The following is a 12,145-nucleotide window of genomic DNA, read 5'->3' as shown; positions in this document are numbered from 1 at the left end:
AGACAACTTGGTCATTCAAGCATCTGAATCCCTCTAACTACCTTTCTGTCTTCTAAAGCATCATCTTTGTCCCAGGGGAGAAGCTTCCACTCTCTCCCCTTTTCCATAACTTTGTTTCATACTGAATTTCCTTCCTCCCTGAGAATTCCCTCACCTATCTTTAATAATGGTGTCTGTAACTTTGAAGAGTTCTATCAGGACTCTTCTGATCCCCTGCCAGACTAACTTTCTAAACTATAAACGTCTAAATACATTACCCTGTCAACCAAACTCGAAAGGACCAAAGAGGTCCCTAGAGCATGAGGATGAGAGAAGACATTCATAAACTTCCCCCAAATCCCTTTCCAGTTCAAGCCCTTTCCTATTCTTTGCCAATCCTGTCACCCACAAATGTTCTCTCCATTATGTTTTTCTTTCCTTTTTTTTAAAGATTTTTTTGATGTGGACCATTTTTAAAGTCTTTATTGATTTTGTTACAATATTGCCTCTGTTTTATGTTTTGTTTTTTTGGCCACAAGGCAAATGGGATCTTAGCTCCCTGACCAGGGATCAAACCAACATCCCCTGCACTGGAAGGCGAAGTCCCAACCACTGGACTGCCGGGGAAGTCCCTTCGTTATGTTTTTCTATCTTGTATTCCTTTCCTCTCCTAATCAGTTTCCCCTGGATTTTCTGCTTTCATCTACCCACTTAATTTCTACAGACTTTCCTCACGTTCATTTTCATTATAGAGCTGCAGTGAGACCAGGATGGGTTTTCAATCCTTTGGGGAGGGAAAGGGTATGAGAAAAGAAGACTTGGACAAGTTAGAGTATTTTAATCTCCCCCAAATTATTTTTTTCTGAGAGTAGTTAGTAGTAGGTATTTTTTTAAAAAGAACAGTTTCCTGGTCAAGTAAGCCTGGGAAATATGGTTAGACATTTTTCTCACCTAAAGATAGCCTGAAAATTTTAACATGGTAATGGGCATTTATTAGTTGACTATTATTGCATAACAAGCTACCCTCAAAATTAGAGGCTTAAAACACAAATACACATTCATTCTCTCATAATTTCTGTGGAACAGGAATCTGGGATTGACTTGGCTGAGTGGTTCTGGCTTGGAGTTTCTCATATGGTTGCAGTCAAGATGTTAACCAGGACTGCTGTCATCTGAAGGCTTGACTGGGGCTGGAGGATCCACCTCCAAGAAGGGCCACTCACATGGCGGGCAGATTGATGCTGGCTTTCAGCAGGGGATCTCAGTTTCCTACTACACGGGCTCCTCCATAGGGCTGCTTGAGCAACCTCATGACATGGCATTGGGCTCCCCAGAGAAAGTGGTCCAAGAGAGCAAGGAGGAAACTACAATATCTTTCTTTTCTTTATTGAAATATAGTTGATTTATAATGTTGTAATTGTTTTAGGTTTACAGCAAAGTCATTCATATCTATCTATCTATCATCTATCTATTCTTTCTCAGATTCTTTCCCATTATAGCTTATTACAAGATATTGAATATAGTTCCCTGTGCTATAATAGGACCTTGTTGTTTACCTATTTTGTATATAGTAGTGTGTATATGTTAATCACAAACTCCTAATTTATCCCCCCCCTGAAACACACTTTCTCCTTTGGTACCCATAATTTTGTTTTCTATGTCTGTGAGTCTGTTTCTGTTTTGTAAATAAGTTCATTTGTATTTTTTTAGATTCCACATATATATTTTAGATTCCACATATGATATTTGTCTTTCTCTGACTTACCTCATTTAGTATGATAATCTCTAAGTCTATCCATGTTGCTGCAAATGACATTATTTCATTATTTTTTATGGCTCAGTGATAGTCCATTGTACACATCTTCTTTATCCATTCATCTGTCGATGGACTTTGAGGTTGCTTCCATGTCTTGGCTATTGTAAACAGTGCTGTTATGAACATTGGGGTCATACAGCTCAATATCAGAAAAACAAACAACCCAATCAAAAAACAGGCAGAAGACCTAAATAGACATTTCTCCAAAGAAGACGTACAGCTGGCCAACAGGCACATGAAAAAAATGCTCAACATCACTAACTATTGAAGAAATGCAAATCAAAACTACAATGAGGTATCACCTCACACTGGTCAGAATGGCCATAATTAAAAAGCTTACATATAATAAATGCTGGAGAGGGTGTGGAGAAAAGGAAACCCTCCTACACTGTTGGTGGGAATGTAAATTGGTGTAGCCACTATGGAGAACAGTATGGAGGTTCCTTAAAAAACTAAAAATGAAGTTACCATATGATCCAGCAATCCCCCTCCTGAGCATACATCTGGAGAAAATTCTAATTCAAAAAGATAAATGCCAGTATCTTTTATGACCTAGTCTCAGAAGTCGCACACCATCATTTCCGCAGTATCTATTAATTACACACAGATCAGTCTCATTCAGTGTGGGAGGGGAGGTGTGAATACCAGGAGATGAGGAATATTAGGGATCATTTGGAAGGCAAGCTGGTGCGATGCATTATGAATCTCCAAAACTTAGAGACTCTCAAGCAGAGGGGAAGATGAGTGTCTGGAGAAATAATCCTGAAAAATGGAGCAAGAGTGTGTATTGAGGATTCCCAGAATGGAAGACGTATGAAGCTAAAACTGAGTTCTGGCTGGGAACGGGGGCCCAGAGCCCACTCTAAGGAGGATTCCCTCACTGCAGAAACGCTCGCACAGGGCTTCCCTGCCAGTCCCAAACCTCTTGGAAGGTTCACCCTCTTGTAAGCTGTTTACTTCCTCTGTCCTAAATCAAAGATTGGGTGAAAAAAAGTCAAAGTTCACAGGCTGAAAAGAACTTATCACAGAATCTCTAAACTCTGGAGATGAAGACAATCGCTAGAGCATACTCAGCTGTTCCAGGCAGGAACAGCCTTCTGTGTGGGACTGTTTTTGCTTTCAGCCACATGACCGCATCCCAACAGTCTCTACTATGATCTGCGCTAAGTGTATAGTAAGGTCACTTGGATGATTCAGATCACAAAGGCCCGTTCTTCTCTGCTCATTTGCCCAGTGTCTTGTTTGCAAAGGTCCCAGCCTGGGGTCGGAGCCATAGCGCTTGGAGTACGTTCTCATCAAACGTTTACAGTGACCTTATTAGCGGACGTAGGACAGGAAAGGAAAGGGCAAGGATAAAAAGGCTAGCGAGTGAGAAAGAAGTAGAAATGGGGAAGAGGTAATGCAGAATGAAAGGGAAGATGCGTGAGAAAACGGAAGGAATAAGAAAACGGGCACACCCACGCTCCCTTGAACGCGGAAGAGTGCTTTGCCGTCCTTGGCCACAAGGTGGCACCCTTTGAACTTTCTTCCCGCATCAAAATAAGAAAGGGGGGTGGGTAGAGAGGAGGGAGAAAAGGCAAAGCACTCCCCCAATCAAGAACAATTTGAAAACCCACCCCATAATATTTAAAATCTGGGACAAAGAACCATCAGCACGGAACTGCTTCAATTGCAAAACCTCAGCGCTGCCTCCGGAGCGGCCTGCCGGCCCGAGTCAAAAACAACCCCTTTAAAAAAGCGGACTACAGCGTTGGGATTCTTGAAACCTGAAACCTAGAAACAGAATCTTAGCGGAAACCAGAAGGAAAACCTTGAACTCCTCCAGACAATTGCTTCCGGGGAGTTTCGGGAGAGCGAGGGGGAATAAAAGGCCCGAGAGGAGAGCCCCTCGGATGGCGCGCCCTTGAGGGTCCTGGCGAGTTCGAGGAGCGTGGGAAGGAGAGGACCCTACCCTCTCCCTGGGCTGCAGGTCATGGCCACCGTGGAGCAGAAAGCCCTGGGCATTGGCTTCAAGTGTCTCTCTTTGGCCACTTTTGTGCTCATCTGCGCCGGGCAAGGGGGACGCAGGGAGGAAGGGGGTCCAGCCTGCTACGGGGGATTTGACCTGTACTTCATTTTGGACAAGTAAGTGCCCTGAGTTTTCCACCCTAGTTTAAGCTGGTGATGCTTTCTCCCCGGGCTAGGCTCCTTGGCAGTGTGGCTTTGGGACAGGCACGCATCTCCAGGGACCAAGAGGGGCCGCGGGAGGCGGCGGTGCCCCCAGCGCTGCGCCTTTGTGGACGGGGCGCGCCTCCCCCTCCCTCGCCGCTGCCCGAGCCGGCGGGGCAGGCGTCGCTGCTTGTTCTCGGGACAAATTCTTTCCTGCCTTGCTTTCTCTTGACCGAGGCGCGTGAGTCTGAGGATGGGAGTGTAAGGATACTGTTGACCTACTATGTTTCCGTGAACCCTTTCCATTTGCTTTAGAAACCTCGGTGAGAAAAGCTTGCTTACGAGAGGCAGAACTTTCAGGCACGTGTAAAGTAAGAGGCGTGGGCTTTTAAAAGTCAATCGTCTCTTGTTTAAAAACTGTCCTACATATTGCTTTATCTTTGTTCCTAATGATAGAATGTAGGCAGACTGGGAAGTTAGTGAAAATACAAGGCGGATTTCTCCACCCCGGCACCACTGAGTTTGAGGCTGGGGAGTTCTTTGTCGTGGGGACGTCCTGTGCCTTGCAGGGTGTTGAGCATCCCTGGCCTCTACCCACTAGATGCCGGTATTACCCCCCTCCAGAATCTTCCCTGCACCCCTGCCCCCCATCCCGCACTGCCTCCACCGTCTCTCCACGGTGACAAGCAAAAATGTCTCTAGAAGTTGCCAAAAGTCCCCTGCGGGTATATTCCTCCTCCCTCTCGGCTTGAGAAACCCTGATGTAGGCGAATTCAAGTTCTTGGCGATTTGACTCGTGGGCTACCAGGGTGGTGGAGGAGCCCTGGTTTCCTTGCGAAAATGGATGAGGCTTCAGGACTGCTCAAGGGAGAGCTGAACTCTGACCAATCCCCCTTAGATTTGCCAAGCCACAGTCATTCAAGGAAGTTTCATGCTATCTACTAAAAAGCAGCTTTAACAATAAAAAGCCCCTCAGAGGAGATCCGTGCTAACACTGGTGTGCTCCCCACTGCCAGGACGGGCGCTTGCTGTTACAGTGGTGGGGAGATTAATTTCACAGACTGGAAAGTATTTGCGAGTTGGAAAAAGAGTCCTGCAAAATAAGCTGGCCAGCTAGACACCAAATGTGCTTTGCAGTTGCCCCTGGAGTTTGAATTTTTCCGTAAAGGCTGTTTTGAACTCCAGATTCTTTGGATGAAAAGGGAGATCTCTTTCTTGGAGATTTATGAGAAGGTGGATACTGAAAATATACTTCCATGCTAAGAAATGGAATGTCTTTTGTTACTTCTAGAGCCTGGGAGCACCAGCTCACAGATTCAGAGACTGTGTCTGAAAACAGTCAGTGATGCCTATCATTGTTCTTTTAAAAAAAAAGAAAAAGAAAAAAGAAAAAAGAAAAAGAAAAGAAAGCCAGTTCAGAAGAACATAGAGGCAGATTTGAAAAAAAGGACAGAATCACCATGTCTCTGAATGGAATAACTCCACACTGTAGAGATATCAACTCTTTCCAAATTAATTTATAAAATGAATTAAACTTTAAAATCAGAGTTCTGAAAAAACTTATTTTGGTGGTGAGAGGAATTTAGCAAAATGATTCTAGGTTTATCTTAGAGGGAAAAAAAACAGGTAATAAGAGCTAAAACATTTTGGGAAAAGAATAATGAAGAAATACTTATACCTCCAAATATTAAAATGTATTGTGAGGCAAATTAATTAAAGAACAGGATGGCAAAGGCCAAAGAATAGGTATACATAATAGAAAATCTAGAAATAGATCCAAGGACATGTACTTCCATTTAGTGGAAGTTCAAATCAGTGGAGAACGAATTCATTATTTTTAAAAATGGTTTTTGAACAAATGGTTGGTAACATGGGAAAAGAAAAAGGTTAGATTTATACTTTACCCCACACACAAAAATAAATTCCAAGAGGTTTGAAAATTTAAATGTTAAACATTTCATTTTAAAAAGGAAGTGTTGAAAGAATTAGAAGAAAATGTAGATGAGTATTACTGTAATCTTAGATTTAGAGCTTTAAAAACAGAGTAGAAACAATAAAGAAAACTACAAAAAGTTTTAAATATATTAAAATCTTACATGTCTATAAACGAAAAATGCCATAAATAAAAGATGACAAGTTACAAAAACTTTTGCAACATAAATTCACCTCTGTAGAGTAACCTTAATATATAATAAGCAGTTTTAAAAAGATCATCCCAATAGAAAACAGGCTTACTATATAAATAACTCACACAAAAAAATGAAAGTCAATAAACAAAAAAGTTCAACTTCCCTAGTAATCAAATAAATGGAAAAATCAAACAAGATGTAATTTTTATTAAGTTGGCAGAGATTTTTAAAGAATTATAATATTCAGTATTGTCCAACTTGTGGGAGGGAGGGCCATTGTCATATCTTACTAACGAAAATATAAATTTGTTGGGTCTTTCTAGACTTGTGCTGTCCAGTAGAACTTTCTGTGTTGATGGAATGTTCTCTATCTGTGCTTTCCAGTATGATAGCCACTAGTCCTATGTGGCTATTGACGCCTGAATTGTTCCTAGTGGGACTGAAGAAAGGAACTTTCTATTTTATTTAAGTTTAATTAATTTAAATTTAAATCGCCACATGTGGCTACTGTATTGGATAGCACAGACAAGAAGATAATTTGGCAACCTGTATCAAAGGAAAAATCCAAGATAGTCAGAAAGAGGTGCCTATGCGTATGTTCATGGCAGTGCTGTTTGTGATGATAAAGCTGAAAATTACCTAAATGTCTAACAACAGAGGATTTAATAAGACATGATACACACATGATATTGAGTACACATGTTATGCATGCTTGTAAGATATTTTTATTATTTATATATTTATTTATTTTTGTGGTACGCGGGCCTCCCACTGTTGTGGCCTCTCCCGTTGCGGAGCACAGGCTCCGGACGCGCAGGCTCAGCGGCGATGGCTCACGGGCCCAGCCGCTCCGCGGCATGTGGGATCTTCCCGGACCGGGGCACGAACCCGCGTCCCCTGCATCGGCAAGCGGACTCTCAACCACTGTGCCGCCAGGGAAGCCCTGTAAGATATTTTTAGGAGAAATACTTAATGCTCATAATATACTCTTAGGTGAAAATACAGTTACCAGACATTATACACTGTGATTCTGCCTTTCTAAAAATATAAACACGCACATGTATATGTCTCTATTTACCCAATATGTAATAGTATTTGTCTGTAGAAAGTAGGATTTTTACATTCTTTTTTTACACTTTTCTGAATCTTCACATTTTTCTGCAAAGAACATATATTACTTTTATATTCAATCAAAATAAGGTATCCTGAGTTTTTAAAATGTATTTATTTATTCATTTATTTAATTTTTGGCTGCATTGGGTCTTTGCTGCTGCACGCGGGTTTTCTCTAGTCGCTGAGAGCAGGGGCTACTCTTGGTTGCGGTGGGCAGGCTTCTCATTGCGGAGGCTTCTCTTGTTGCGGAGCGTTGACTTCTAGGTGCACGGGCTTCAGTAGTTGTGGCACATGGGCTTCAGTAGTTGTGGCTCTCAGGGCTCTAGAGCGCAGGCTCAGTAGTTGTGGCGCACGGGCTTAGTTGCTCCGCGGCATGTGGGATCTTCCTGGACCAGGGCTCGAACCCATGTCCCTTGCATTGGCAGGTGGGTTCTTAACCACTGCACCACCAGGGAAGTCCTGTCCTGAGTTTTTAAAAACTCACTTCAAGTGTGAGGAGGCTGTCGAACCAGCCTGCTGAGCTCCAAGCCCCTCATGATGATAGAGGATGCTGCCTCTTTCATGTTTAATCCTGGAGTACATTTCTAAATGCACCATAGGATCCTTGGCAATATGTTGGGGACCCAAAAATGTTCCAGGAAAAGAATGGTGGGGAGACCTTTACAAGTACCTACCTTTACATGGAGGTGGACTCCTCTGACTTCCTTTGGTTGTCCTATTGCTTGAAGAGAGGGACATTTTTGTGCTGAATGAGAAACTTGCTAGAGCTTGGTGTGATGAGCGTGTGTACCTCCAGCTTGCCATCTCGAGTCAGGCTAATTTATGGGATTGTGGAGCCCAGAGCTGGGGGATGGACCAAAAGGCAGTGATAGCAAACAGTCCTCCGGCTGGTCCCTAAAGACATGGTCTTCTGTCCTAGAAAGAATCTCCCCAAACAGTGCTGTCCAGCACCCAACTGTCGCAGCGTGCAAAGGGAAAGAATTCTGATGCATTTTTTTCCTTGGGCTTCTAAGATCCTCTGGCTGTCAACACACTGTCTACAGGCTGAAACCAACGGCTCACAAGGCACTGAATTCACCATTCTTCTCCCAACCCCTCAACTCCCTTTTTTCCCAGCGAATGGTTCTCTTCTTTTCTGTGACATTAAATCTCAGCTTATTTCAGCTTTAAGCAGGATGTGTCTCTGGCCTGGAAGAAACCCAGATTATACATTTAATGGAACGTCATGTTTTCTCAACCAGAAGCAAAGACTTCATAATGATAACCTAGACTACCACAGCAACACAATAGGGCATTATTAGTGGCTTTGGCGACGGGGCTGGCGGACTGGGCTTCACAAGACTTTATATGATGGAATTTCATGTTCATTCGAGCATGCTTTTCTGGTTACAGTCAGGAAAAGTAGACTGCTGGGAATTCAATCAGGGATTTGAAAAGTCAGATTTAGAAGGGCTCTGTCCAGAGAAAAACAGTCAAGGAGCAGCTGGCCTTCTTAAGTCTTCCAGGGGGTCCTCTAAGATTAATGCACCCAGTTGACCAACCGCCAGACATGAATGTACCTTTCCCCTCTTGCAAGGCTCTTCTGTATCACACATTGGTCTATTTTATGGAGAGCTATTAGTCACCTAAATGGAAAAAGTGGATTCTCCATCGTGAGTCTGGGGAAGTGCTGGCTGTATTCATGTGTGCCCTACAGACTTCAAAAATAACATGGTGGGATGGGGCAGGAGTGGAGGAGATGGTGTGCTGGAGGATGGCAGTAAGCCCTGAATAGTTGATTTCTAGGACTTCCCAAAGCCACAGCCTGTCACCCAGTAAATCCTTCCATCTGCAGAGGCCCTCTGCAGGCTCACCGTGTGTTGCTTCCCCATTAGACCCCCCAGCTCCTTCCTCCATGACTTCCTTTTTGTTCAACACCAATTTTCTCCTTCTCTTTTCCCCATACAAGGGGACCCTGTCTTGCCATTCACCCAGATTCACAATTGGATGGTCACATGTGGTGATGATCTGTAGGGCCATTCCTATGTGTTATACTCCAGGGACATGGTCATTAAACAGATTTTTATAACATTAGACTGGGAACCTCACCACCTTCTGGGTTCCCAAATATTAACTTTCAAAAGAAATCTTTAGAGTCGAAACTAAAGTCTCCCAGCACTTACGCCATCTCACAAATGTCCCAAAGACAACCTTGCTTGGTCGCTAGGGCAAGTGCTACTGTCTCTAATTTACAGATGAGAAAACTGTTCAGTCTTTGTCAACCCACCGGATTAAGTGACCTGCGGAAGGACCTAGGATTAGATAATGACAGAGCTGGGACGATGTCTGCCGCTGACTCTCAGCCCAGCTCTTTCCACTCATCACTGCTCTGGGCAGTTGGGTCATAATGAGAAACACATGGCAATACGCCTGGGTAGATTCCAGGAATTAAAAACCCCTGCATCAGAGTTCAGGAAATGATGGTATATAAGGCGGTCAAGGTTACTTAATTGAGGAGCTACTGCTCTGCTGTTAAATCGGCTGTAGTTGATTGAAAGTATCAGGGACTCCGACCCTATGCAGCCCACAGAGATGCTTCAGAGGTCTGGGGCTTAACTGATGGATAGGACTCTGAGGACATCTGATTATAATGCACTGAAAGATCCAATGAATTAATAATTTGTTCAAATTGAGTCTGATGGAAAAGGGAAATTCATCTCTGTAGATGTGTTAAAACACAAAGACGTAGCTTTTTTCAGAAATGCTTTGGAAGAAGTCTTCCAGTAACAAAAATGCAAACTTGACTCTCAGTAAGGAAAACAGAGTCCGTTAGAAGGTACCTTGAAAATGCTACAATAATAATTCTAAGAGGCATCAGGGAAAAAAAGTTTTTCAGGAGCCAGGAATGTCTTCTTTTTTTTTTTTTGTATTGAGGTGAACTCTATGGCTGGTTTTCCGTGTTCCTCTGACTAAGTTCCAGATTTGGAGAGGACTTATCAGGTCAGGTAATAGTTAGTAGAACTGCCTGCAAATTGGAAGGTTTGGCTTATGGTTCAAAATAAAAATAAATAAGACAAAACTCTTTTTTTTGTTTTGTGTTTCTGTCTGAGTCAGCCAAGTAATTCTAGTTTCCTTAGCTGTGGAGACCTGGTAAAACAGTGTTAAGCTGAGAATAGAATCCTGGAGTGCTGGAGGAAGGCACCTGTCCTAAAGTAACCTGCCACTATCTTCAATGCTGAAGGACTCCCAGTGGTCCAGGAACAAACTCTGCCACCCCTTAGCGAGACTTGGCTGTCACATAAGTGCAAATAAGATTTGCTTTATGCTAATTTAGAATGTGTGTCTAATTTTTGATGTGTGGCCAAGAGCCTAGATTTCACCTCTCCCAGTGATTACTGGGCAACAAAAGACAAAGTGGGTACTTGGATATTTCCTAACATGTTTCCCAGACATGCCAGGTTGGTACTGAAAATAGTAACTAGATTTCTTCCATTTGGAAGAGCTGAGTCTTTCATTCATTTGGCGTAAATATGTTCTCAATTCCGGTCACAAGTGTGTGCTCCATTAAAAGCATAGATGACAATGCCTATTGCAAACAGTGTCCTATTCTGGGTGCTGTAAGGAATGGAAGAGAAGCAGGAAGCCGTCCCAGACTATTTGCTTTTTATGTAGAAAGACATTAGAAGGACTCCAGGCAGTCAAAGCTAAAGGCTCCAGTGAGGATTTGGGACAGGGGGGCAGGTAAAGTCAATTTTAGATCAATAAGGAGAAGAAATAATAAGGTTTTCTGAGCCCTTGCCATGCACTGCATAAGCACTTTGCCTGTATGATCCCAGTTAGTTATCTCCTTCGCAACCACGTAAGGCCAGCACAGTCATGATCACCATTTGACACATGAGGAAACAGGTTTAACAAGGTTAGCCAATGTCAGTGTAAGTGGTGAACTCAGCTTCAAACCCAGGCCTCTCTGACTCATGATCTATGCGCAAGATGAAAAGAATCTAAACATGTAAGAGAACGTTGAATCAATCAGGGTAGGTTAGGTTATGCCGTGGTAACAAACAATCCCGCAACTGTCAGTAACACGAAACGACAAAGGTATAAACCTTTGTAATCTCTGCCTCTGCTCCACGTCTGGTGAGGGTCAACAGGGGCTCTGCTCAGGGTAGTTATCTGAGGGCTAGGCTGGTGGAGATTCCTTAACACCAGCTTCCACCATCACGGCTGCAAAGGAAGGAAACGCTGGAGAGTCTCCAGCTGGAGCACTGCCAATAAATTAATAGCTTGTTCAGATTGGATCTGATGGAAAAGGGAAATTCAACTCTGCAGAGTTGTGCAATGACATGTATCCTTCCACTCACAAGCCAGCAGTCAGAACTGGTCACGTGGCTTCACCCTAAAGAGGGTGAAAAAACATCATCCTGGGACTTCCCTGGTGGCGCAGTAGTAAAGAATCCGCCTGCCAATGCAGGGGACACTGGTTCAATCCCTGGTCCAGGAATATCCCACATGCCGCAGAGCAACTAAGTCCATGTGCCACAACTAATGAGCCTGCGCTCTAGAGCCCACGAGCCACAACTACTGAAGCCCGCCTGCCTAGAGCCCGTGCTCCGCAACAAGAGAAGCCACCGCGATGAGAAGCCCGCGCACCGCAACGAAGAGTAGCCCCCGCTCACCGCAACTAGAGAAAGCCCGTGTGCGGCAACGAAGACCCAACACAGCCAAAAAAAATTAATTAAAAAAAAAAAGTCATCCTCCTGTGTATCTAAAAAGAGAGGAAAGCCAGATATGGGTGGGCATTAATAGCCTCTACTACAAACCTTTAATTACACACTGCTTTTGCCTGAGTAAGCAAGAAAGGAGTAGTCCCTGGGAGAGGATAAAGAGGTAAGACTTGTGGTACAGAGTCAGTGTTAAGCCATGTTTTAGATGGATTCATCAACCTGGAATTATGATCACACATGACAGCTCAAATGCACCC

General features: G+C 43.5%; 1 protein-coding gene across 1 annotated transcript in view; it reads left to right on the top strand.

Moving 5' to 3' along the window:
* Positions 1 to 3,400: 3,400 nt before the first annotated feature.
* Positions 3,401 to 12,145, top strand: part of ANTXR1 (ANTXR cell adhesion molecule 1) — a 245,349-nt gene continuing 236,604 nt past the window's right edge. The window contains exon 1 of the mRNA XM_060168937.1: positions 3,401 to 3,919. Within this exon, the coding sequence (XP_060024920.1) occupies positions 3,768 to 3,919 (152 nt within the window). The 5' untranslated portion in view covers positions 3,401 to 3,767. The remainder of the gene's footprint in view (positions 3,920 to 12,145) is intronic.

This window comes from Lagenorhynchus albirostris, chromosome 13 (assembly GCF_949774975.1).
Source record: "Lagenorhynchus albirostris chromosome 13, mLagAlb1.1, whole genome shotgun sequence".
Lineage (NCBI taxonomy): Eukaryota > Metazoa > Chordata > Mammalia > Artiodactyla > Delphinidae > Lagenorhynchus > Lagenorhynchus albirostris.
This window is presented reverse-complemented; position numbering and strand designations above follow the sequence as displayed.